At 46.4% G+C, this 10,523-nt stretch overlaps 1 protein-coding gene across 1 annotated transcript; it reads left to right on the top strand.

Annotated features, from left to right (window-relative positions):
- The first annotated feature begins 86 nt into the window (after positions 1-86).
- nmt1a (N-myristoyltransferase 1a) lies at positions 87-10,348 on the top strand. The gene is made up of 12 exons (XM_023835683.2): positions 87-238; positions 2,777-2,885; positions 2,970-3,114; positions 3,334-3,452; positions 3,538-3,629; positions 4,141-4,257; positions 4,981-5,151; positions 5,234-5,342; positions 5,514-5,684; positions 6,109-6,276; positions 7,220-7,357; positions 8,071-10,348. Exons 1-12 carry the CDS (start codon positions 129-131, stop codon positions 8,089-8,091), a joined length of 1,470 nt encoding a protein of 489 aa, XP_023691451.1. The 5' UTR covers positions 87-128; the 3' UTR covers positions 8,092-10,348.
- The last annotated feature ends 175 nt before the right edge of the window (positions 10,349-10,523 follow it).

Genomic DNA, 10,523 nt, shown 5'->3' with positions numbered 1-10,523 from the left:
CATATATACTTGATAGGCGGGGTCAAAAGGCGAGCGTTTCATGAAAACTACATGTACCAGGAAGCCTTGCGAAAGGCGTGGCGAGTACTGCTGGGCCACATTGAGCCCTTGTCATTTCCTGGTTAAAGATGGCGAATGAGAATGAGACAGCACCGAAGCCGAAGAAAGAAGAGGAGATAGACGATGACCATGTGCACTGCAGCGACTGCGAAAATGAAGAGCACCACTTTAATGATGGGTGAGGGAAATGGTGCCTTTTAAGAAACCGTAGGCGATATGTCACGGTTGTACTCGTTCACGAACTATAGTCTTTTAGTTAACTGGTCCGAAGCAACCTAATTGCTAATACGCCCAGCACTTGCTGTTATTTCATTGGCAGAGAGGTGTTATTGATGGCTTACATTGCCTGCCGATTGGACACTTCACTTATCAGTTATTATTATGGGCGGGACCTGTCGCTTCGTGGCTTGCCGAAGCCGATGCAAGAAGCGTTAGAAATTGAAAAATCAATGGGAACAATATAGCTGTTTTAAGACGATAGATGAAATAGGAGTCAAATTTCAAGCAATCTTCGACCGCTCAACTTTGAATTAGCTTATTAGTTGTCTGAATGATTGGTTAAACGCTTCAGTTGCTCGAAAGTGAATAAACTTAAGTGATGACACTTTACAGTCTGCCGCACCGTAGACAAAGCTGTTGAATTTCTTGCGTCCGAACGCCTTACAGTTGTCAGCTGTTGAGTTACAGCGGGGGTACTTTGTGTTGCAAATACCGAAGTAGCTTTTTCCGCAACGAAGGAACTCCTAATCGCCCGTGTCACGTTGCTGCGTCTGTAAACCCACACCGCATATCTGTCTAACAAGCCGAGCTCATTATCCAAATGATGCTAACAGCCAAAGTGGCCAGAATCACTTGGACATTATCTTGCATTAAAACATTACCTAGTTAAATAGCACGCGTCCTGTGTTTAACTGAGGGGAGTGGAATAAAGGTTATGTCGAGCGACGCTGTCCGCGAGCCCCGTGGCTAGCCGGCTAGCTAGCTGCTTTGTCAGAGTGGCCGGCTAGCTATGCTGCAGCTAACGGGGCAGCCCCGAGAGGCATCTCCGCTTTCCAGGCATTGTCCTGCTCCTCAAGGTCACATACCCAAGCAGCTAGTACCACGGCGTGATTTCGCTCTCTTTTCACAAATTTGCCCAAATAAATCGAGATATTTCGTCGGGGAAGTGGAGGAATGTGGCTAACGTTAGCTGTGACACCGCTGCGCTGCCAACCTGCCTTTTGTCTTGCTCTAAACTCTGCGGATTTTTACTAATTTGAGCACTTCTGGTTTGTTAAAATGAAATATAACTTCTCAGAATGATATACGTGCTTACTTAATTAGATTTTCCAGCGTTAAATAATGGTAACTTTACGTCATTGCTGAATGAAGCGCTTAAAACGTGTTTTTTTTATTGTAAATGTTGTTTTGAGTTAGTTGCATCTGGCGCAAAACGAAGCAGTTTTGTCAATTAAATTACAAAAAAATGAGATTACTGTCATATTTTTGTAATAATATTGTTCATGACATTAACAGAATAAGCAACATCATAATCGATCAGTATTTAGAGCTGTTACTTCAAGCAAATATATATAACGTGATCTTGATATGACTGTTGGTCATCTCATAAGCTTTGTATCCTAATGGGTTATAGCAAACTACTCTTGCATTTAATACAAGACATAGGTGTGGCATAGAGTAGGTAGTGAGCTGATGACATACAGTGACAGAAACGTGCACGATCTAGCTTTGCATGGAAGGGTAGAGAGGTGAGAACCCGGAACAGGAAATGCTCCTGGATATGGTCAAGCTTTTGAAGGTAGTAGAACATGTTTAACACTGTGCATTGTCCTTCTCAATCAAACCACACATCCTTTGGTCATGTGACACACCATATGTCCTATCCAAATCCCCCTCTTTCCATGCTCTGCTCAGAAGTGAATTGGATTAGTCTGAACTACTATTTAATAGTCATCCTCCTCTCTATTTGGTAATACAGATTCTAGTTAATCTAGGGGGTTGGGTTCTGCCAGGTCACCTATAGTTGCTTCTTTTGGGGAACTGTGGTTCCTCTTCTGCTGCGTTCTCCAGTTTGGTTCATCAGATAGCTGTGTGCAGCTGTACCAAGACTTGCATATGCACAGACTGAACTGCGGGCTGGTCAGCATTAGTAAGAAAGGGCTCCTTATATTTTATGTTGTACAGTTGGCCTTGTGCTGCACAATAGTCTTGAATCCAAAAGGCTCACCAGTACCGTATCCTTAAATGACCCATTATGCTGATGGTTAAGGTTTTGAAGCTGCGGCAGAGAGGAGTATCGCTCGGTTCTTGGGCAATGATAGAATCTCTAGTTTGGAATATCTACGGGTGGCTGTGTGGTTTGGATTGGAGATCTTTGGCTCTTGTTATTGTGGAAGAGACCGATCCCTCTCACCAAATTAAATGAGTATTACATGATGCGGCAGAGATGTTTGCTTTGTTTCCGTGCCGCCTTGCTGAAGATCCCATTGTTTTGGTTGTTGTCTGAACACTTTGGTGGCATAAACTTTCTCCTGCAAGTTAGGCTACCGTGAAAGTTTGTTGGCGAGAATCAAATTTTGACTTTTTAAATACATTAAGATGCTCTGTGGTGCTCGTTTTGGAGGAGCATGTCTACTAACATCTCAGGAGTCATAAAAGGTCGTTGTGGTGTTTTTAAAATGTTTCTTGAGGAGATTGATGTGTCGTCTTTCCTCAGGGAGAAGAGCCCAGGAGACGATAGTGGTGCCAAGAAGAAAAAGAAGAAACACAGGAAGAAGAAGGATAAATCTGGAGGGAAAGAGACCCCTCAGGATCCCCTGGCCAAGGTGCGTGCATGTGTGTGGGTGCGTGTGCGTGTCCGAGTCCTGGGCCTCTGCTGTTAACCTGATTGGATGTTCCCCCTAACCCAGGTGAGCTCGCTTCCAGCAGACAAGTTGCAGGAGATCCAAAAGGCCATCGAGCTCTTCTCTGTGGGACAAGGCCCGGCCAAAACCATGGAAGAGGCGAGTCGTCGAAGCTACCAGTTCTGGGACACGCAGCCTGTGCCCAAACTAGGTAGGAGGGCCCAGTGATGCACCACTAGGGATGTTTGCCTGTTGTATGTGTTGGGGTGGTAAGAAGGTGTGTGACTCCGATGTGCTGCTGTTGTGTTTCTGTGACTGGCTTGTTATGTTGTCGTCACAGATACGGTCTTTATAATTCTGCCACCGGCTTGGGGGGGGTGGTAGTTGCATGTTTTATCTTGCTAAACGGACATCCTAAATGCCTATGCAGGTGAGGTGGTGACATCACACGGCTCCATCGAGCCAGACAAAGACAACATCCGTGAGGAGCCCTACAGCCTCCCGCAAGGCTTCTCCTGGGACACCCTGGACCTGAGCAACCCCGCGGTGGTGAGTAGTGGTGGCTCTTGGTGGCCCCTCCCCCGTGAGCTAGTCGCGGCGGCCTTCCTCACCTGTCTGATCTCCTCCCTCCCAGCTGAAGGAGCTGTACACCCTGCTGAATGAGAACTACGTGGAGGACGACGACAACATGTTCCGCTTCGACTACTCGCCGGAGTTCCTTCTCTGGTGAGTGCAGTTCCCCGCTGTCTGCGAGGTGGCAGGCCGATTCCTGTGAAACCCAGGGGGTGGGGGGTGGCTCATCAATTTAAGCTTCTGTGCCTGTGATCAGAAGGTCGCTGGTTTGAGCCCTGGTCTCGGCAGATTTGTCACTTCTCTTCTGGGTTCATAAACAAGGCCCCTAAGCCCGCGAAATACCACAGGGAGGTCCGATAAATAGGCCAATCATTGCACTCGCACCACAAGCTACACTCTCGCGTGCGTGCGTGCAATGCTTGATGGTGACATTCAATTGAGCTCTTGAAAAGAGGATTGTTGTAGTATTCATTAGCTCTAAAAGGGTCACTAGTAGTCAAGCCACTCCCCCCAGACTACATCACTTTACTATGGTTGAGTATGCCCTGAGTATCGATTGTGTTGTCTCTAAACCATGTAATAGATTGCAAGCATTCTTATGATGTCACCCATTAGGATGGGCAGTAATGCCCTTTCTGGTCTCCCCGTGGTTCCCCTCCTCCAGGGCTCTGCGTCCCCCTGGCTGGCTGCCTCAGTGGCACTGCGGGGTGAGGGTGAACTCCAACCAGAAGCTGGTGGGCTTCATCAGCGCCATTCCCGCCACGATCCGCATCTACGAGGCGTAAGTGTCATGGAGTGTCCACTCCGGCTCTGCAAATGAGTGCCGCCACAGACCACATCCGATTCCCTGGTGGGGGCAGTGGGTGGTGTGCTGGAGTCCAAGCGGGGAGGAATAAGCGGGAAGCAAGAAGGAATAAATTTTAAAAGTAAAAGATCCGTCTCGAGATCTTGAAAACAAAAGTGCATTTTCTCACCTCGCTGTCTGTCAGTCTGACATCAGCAGTCTGTTTTGGCAGCAATTAGTCAACATGCTCTAAAATGAAGCAGTTGTGCACACGCCCCCCCCCCCCCCAAGGATAAAAGGCTTCCTGGGAATTGGGGGTGGAGGGCAGAAGCTTTTTTCTTACTTTTCAGTGGACATAAAGAAAAATGTTTATCCATATCTGTAACAAGAAATCCGTTACAGATGTTGTACCTGACACATGTCACCTCACAGCTTTGGAAAAAATAAAGAGACCACTCTACATAAAAATAAGGACATTTCATATCAGGCTCCTTGAAGCAGGACTGAAGACCAATAAACAAGGAAGAAGCCCTTCAGTGAAGAGCAGGGAAGAGCCAGGCTGGAATTTGCAGAAAAATGTATATTTTACACGGGCACATACCCATAAACTGAGAAATGACTGAAGCTGAAATTTTTGCTGTGGTCTCTCTTTCTCCTAGAGCTGTATGTGTGTTTGTCATCGTTTCCGGGTGCCAACCCCTCACCTTGCATGTCCCTCAGGGAGAAGAGGATGGTGGAGATCAACTTCCTCTGTGTGCACAAGAAGCTGCGGTCCAAGCGGGTCGCTCCAGTGCTGATCCGCGAGATCACCCGGCGGGTCAACCTGCAGGGCATCTTCCAGGCCGTGTACACGGCTGGCGTGGTGCTGCCCAAGCCCGTGGGCACGTGCAGGTGCGTGCCAGCACCCCCGAGAGAGGTCTGCGCTCCCCCTGTTTGGCGCCCCCTCCTGATGGGGACGTGCGTTTTCCCACAGATACTGGCATCGCTCTCTGAACCCGCGCAAGCTGATCGAGGTCAAGTTTTCGCACCTCAGCCGGAACATGACTATGCAACGCACCATGAAGCTGTACCGTCTGCCTGAGGTCAGCGGCGGGGGGCGTGTCCTCAACGGGGGGGGTTCATATGTGTCGGACTGCTTGTTTAGCTAGTATCCATATCCAAAGCAGCTTGTAAACATACAGCACATGATTACAGTGATTACAGTGCAAACGGACACAAGCTCTCCTGTCCCCCCCCCCCCCCGCCCCCTTCAGGCACCAAAGACCTCCGGGTTGCGAACCATGACCCGGAAGGATGTCCCGGCCGTGCACCGCCTGCTCCTGCAGTACCTGCGGCAGTTCCACCTGGTGCCTGTCCTCAGCCCGGAGGAGGTAGAGCACTGGCTGCTGCCCCAGGAGAACATCATCGACACCTACTTGGTGGAGGTAAGTGCAGTTCAGCCCGCCTCAGGCGTTGCCCTCAGTACGGGGGCATCCCTGGTCCTGTAGAGCTGTGCTGTCCGGACCTTTCCTCAGTGAAAACAGTCTGCTCGGCACATTTAAAGAGCTGCCGTTTTTTGTTTTTAATTCGAGCTCAAAAGGGAAAGTTTTCAACAGAACCGCGAAAAGGCATCGTATGCTGCAAGCAGATTGTATGCTATTGCTAATTTATTCCTGCAAAGTTATCGGTCACGTGGATGCCAGTGACCTTGAAGGAGATTCTTCCCTTGTTAACTTTGTCCGCATTGAGCTCCTCCTTACGGCTGCTCTTTGTTTTGTGGCATCTGTGACATTTTAACAGGATGAGTCACCGTAATTCTGGTCTTCATTAACTAAGTGCCCCCTGCCACGGAATCCTTATCCCCTACAGGGCGGCGATGGTGAGATAACGGACTTCCTGAGCTTCTACACACTGCCCTCCACCATCATGAACCACCCGGTGCACCGTAGCCTGAAGGCCGCCTACTCCTTCTACAACGTGCACACGGTCACACCCCTGTTGGAGCTGATGAACGACGCCCTAATCCTGGCCAAGGCGGTGAGCCTCAGAGGGCGGCCTGGGCTATGGGAGGCTGGGCTGCTGCTTCGGTCTGGGAGATTAACACCCCGTCACATATGTGACAGTTTTGTCACGTTGGGTGGAGTCAGGAATATCTTGCATATGAACTGTGGGTGTAGGTGTGGGTAAAGTTTTAGTAGTGATGAAATGATTTCCAATTGTGCAATATCACGATAAAAAAAATTGACGTGATCATGGGAACATCTAAGAGAATGTTACATGGTTATTTTGTTAGTACAGCTGCGTTCTGTTCTCTCTCTTTGTTGAAATGTGAGTGTAACTTGTTTGCAAGATCCAGCTGCCAAAATATAATTTTACGGAAGGGCTGCTACTACTGACTGCTGTATTTTTTTAATTTTGCAGTTGTGTATACTTTGTTCAACGGAAGTTCATGCCAATTTTTTGCAAATGCTTAGGTCATGGCTAGTTTGCTTTTATTAAGAAGGAAAGTAGAAGGACTTTAAGCTAAAAGGAAAAACATATTTTAGGAAATATTGCACTCCGTGGAGCTCAGGCAGTCTAATACGGCAATGAAAGCAAACTATGAATAATATAACATAGAATATGACACAAGCAGTGTGCTTTGATGCAGTTGTTTAATATGGGGTGTTTTTACTCACACATAATTACGAACAAGCACTCGGTTACACAATAATCACTTGGTGCCGTCAAGATGATTTATTTTTTTTCCCGACTACATTTAAGTTCCCTGTAATAGCTAAGTTGCAATTTTGGAAATTTCCAATTTATTTCCATTAATTCCCACATATCCCCATTAATTGCCATAGGAAGTTTCCAAATCCCAGAATTTTGCAACCTTAGAAGTACGTAGTAGTGCATTATATTTACAAACTAGGCAACACGGTTGGGTTTTTGTTGGTATGCTTAGAATGCATTGCAAATCCTTCTTTCTGCCAATCAGAAAGGGTTCGACGTTTTCAATGCACTGGACCTGATGGAGAACAAGACTTTCCTGGAGAAGCTGAAGTTTGGCATCGGCGACGGGAATCTGCAGTATTACCTGTATAATTGGAAGTGCCCCAGCATGAGCTCAGAGAAGGTACATGGTGGCCCCCCAGACATGAAAACGCAATTGGTATCTAAGCAACGCAGCCACATACAGTTGTTACTTGTATTCCTTTACTGCTAAGCTTCGCTGGTCATCCTGGGGCTGAATTCATAGATTTATTCATTGTGTTGCATTGTGGGTTGGTTGTCCTTTGCTGATGTTGGAAGTCTTTTCAAGGTGAGCCTTTGTGTTCTTGCTGATCAGCAGAGCTGGTCATTATTCAGTTGTTTCTGGGCTCATTGGCCCGACTCTGCAAAAGCTGCCTGCTTTTCGGCAACGGCCAAGCATCGGGAAACTAGAACTACTGATGGTGCAGATCTCTTGATTTCACTCTAGGAGGCGTTGCAGCTCTATCATAAGACTGATATTTGGGTCAGAACAAATACGGACGCTTTCCGGGTTACGATGAGGTTGCGTTTCGATAAAAGGAGCAAATATTGTAACACCTAACCTAACAAACAGCCTACCTAGCCTAGCCTACCTTAAACATGCTGCATGCCTAGAACACTTACATTAACCTACATTTGGGCAAAGTCATTAACACAAAGCCTATTTTATAATAAACTGCTGAATATCTCAAGTAATTGCCTGAATAATCATATCCATCTTAAAGTTGAAATATCATAACACGGGCCATCGTAACCCAGGGGGCACCTGTACTATAAAATCTGATGCAATTGATATGCTCTCCTCTTGTCCTCCAGGTGGGCTTGGTATTGCAGTGACACCCCCCCCCTCCCCCCACCTCGATCATGCAAGACTGCCTAGTCAAGAAGACAGCACTGATGCCCCTCAAGACTGATGGATTGATGGACTTCCTGCTTCAGGAACGAGAATTACCGCCAACTTTTTTTTTTTCCTATTTTTTTTTTTTTATTACCCAGGCTGCACTGCTGCTGTTGGGCTGGGGAAGGGGGTAGCGGGGGGGGGGGGTTGCTTAGTACCGGCCCTCCCCCCCCCTTTTCCCCATCATTCCCCTGCATGGAACTGAAGCCATCGTTTTTCACTTTTCCATCCCCAACAATCAGAGAACCAAGTGCATAACACCTGTACATCATGTGGTCTCACACTCTTCATACACTGTTGGACTGCTTGTCTCACACTCATTCACAACACTGTCTTTTTTTTTTTTGCTTTCTCCCTCCTTTCTTCCATGGGAGGAGGAGCTTTTGTTGTTGTCTTCAGATCGAGCTTGAGAGGAAATTTAAAATCTGAACAATCAAACGAAAGAGAAATAAAAAAAAAAATTTAAAAAATGAAATAAATATCCAGAATGGACAAAGGGAGATGGTTGCCGTTGATGTTTGTATATTTGTTTTTTATCCCCCAAGTATTTTTATCTTGTAAGCTGTGTTCTAACCACACCCCTTTCTTTCTCCTTGGTTGTCAGTCCAGAGCAGTTTAGAGAACTTAAGCTGACTGACCTTTGTTGCTTTTTGATGGTTGAAACGAAAGGGCCTTTTTGTTTTTAGAACATTTCATTGTTGTCACTGCTGTAGTAACTGCACTGTGTCTCTATGGCTCCTTCTATAACAGGAGTAGGCAATCTTATCCACAAAGGGCCGATGTCTATGCAGGATTTTGGGATAATCTTTAGGTCAGCCATTCAAACCCAGGTGTGTGGACTCTTCAGCCAATCAGCCCTCTAATTAGTAATCTAATTAGGGACTTGCAATGAATACCTGCAGACACGATCGACCTTTCTGGACCAGATTGGCCGTCCCTACTCTATAAAATGACCCAGCTTCTATGGTTTAACCTGCGGGGCGTGCAGCAAATCAAACTGGACCGTGGGGAGGGGTTGGGGCCGGAGTTAGGGTTGTGCGGCCACGTGAGTTGATGGGGCGTGTAAGTTTGAAGTTAGGGGGAGAGTCCGGCCCACTTTCATTTGTCTCGCTTGGGAGCAGAATGAAACTGAACCCTATTACCAAGCTGTTGGTGTCCTTTGTGCCCTCGTAGGAACATTAAGGTTTTCAAAAGGGGGGGTGGCCTGTTTTATGGAGAGAGAGATGAAAGTGCAGGGGTGTTTTGTGCAAAATAAACTAGAACTGCAAATTTTGGTTTTTGTCTACCCAACTCAACCGTACTATTATAATTAAAAATTGCTACTTCGATACCTCACCTGTGTGCATAGTAACAAATGCTTGTGGTGCTGGTTGACTTACTGGGTGTTTATATAAAGCCATACGGGGCACGTGTGGACAAATGGAATGAACTTCGGCACGTTTGTGTCTTGCGGTTGTCTTGGCGTTCCAGCAGGGATCGATTTCCGAGTGGGTGGCAGCCACTGGAATAAACATAGGCGGGGAACCCGATCAATTCTGGCATGGCAGTAATGACGGGGAACACAAATGGCCACACTGTCAGTGGGATGTGTTTTATACAAGTCATTGAAACTCTGCACTTATACCTTGGAAAGTAGCGCTGAAGTCCATTAAAAAAAACAGGTTGAAGCTAATTGCTACAAGGTGGCAATGTGATTATGGTCTCAAACTTGCAAGTGAGTATCCAGTTATAGGCTGGGCTGGGCTGTTTTATCCAAATGGGTAGAGCCATTCTATTTTAATTCAACAAATTGCCAAAAATAAAATGTTTGCCTCACCATTTTTGAAGAAATTTGTCATGAGCGTTACATCTAATTTCTAGAGCTCAGAAATAGTTTTTTTTTCCTTTTGGGATATAGTGCCTTTACCACAGGTAGCAAAAAAATAATAATAATTGAGTCTTATGAGGTGTCAATTTTTTATTTGCTGCTGTTACAGACCCTTGGTTCAGCTATAGCTTTTGCGGTACCTTTCCCTCCTTTTCACACCTCCTGTCCCACCACTTGGCCCTTTCCGTGGGGGGTTGCAAAAAAAATGTCGCTTCCCCCCCCCCTTTATCCCAAAATCCTATTCATGGTGACTTAATTTCATGGAGTTTTTTTTCTGTGACATTGTGCTGCCGAGTCATCTGTAAAATAAACAGTTTTGGTAAACCAGAGATGGTCCGGCTTCAGCTTATCAATGAGGATTTCCTGAAAGGCGCAGAATATTATGGTGCCGGTATGATAAAAAAAAATAATGAAATGGAAATTTTGGGTCTCTTTGCCAGTAGTGGGTGTGAACGGGTGTAATGTCGCCCATGAACTTGACTAGCGGTATGCCCAGAATTAATC

This window comes from Paramormyrops kingsleyae, chromosome 22 (assembly GCF_048594095.1).
Source record: "Paramormyrops kingsleyae isolate MSU_618 chromosome 22, PKINGS_0.4, whole genome shotgun sequence".
Classification (NCBI taxonomy): domain Eukaryota; kingdom Metazoa; phylum Chordata; class Actinopteri; order Osteoglossiformes; family Mormyridae; genus Paramormyrops; species Paramormyrops kingsleyae.
This window is presented reverse-complemented; position numbering and strand designations above follow the sequence as displayed.

Coding starts and splice junctions, on each gene's coding strand:
- nmt1a (XM_023835683.2), top strand. CDS start 129: ATGGCGAATGAGAATGAGACAGCACCGAAGCCGAAGAAAGAAGAGGAG. Junction 3,630..4,140: donor TCGCCGGAGTTCCTTCTCTG/GTGAGTGCAGTT, acceptor CCCCTCCTCCAG/GGCTCTGCGTCCCCCTGGCT. Junction 4,258..4,980: donor ACGATCCGCATCTACGAGGC/GTAAGTGTCATG, acceptor CATGTCCCTCAG/GGAGAAGAGGATGGTGGAGA.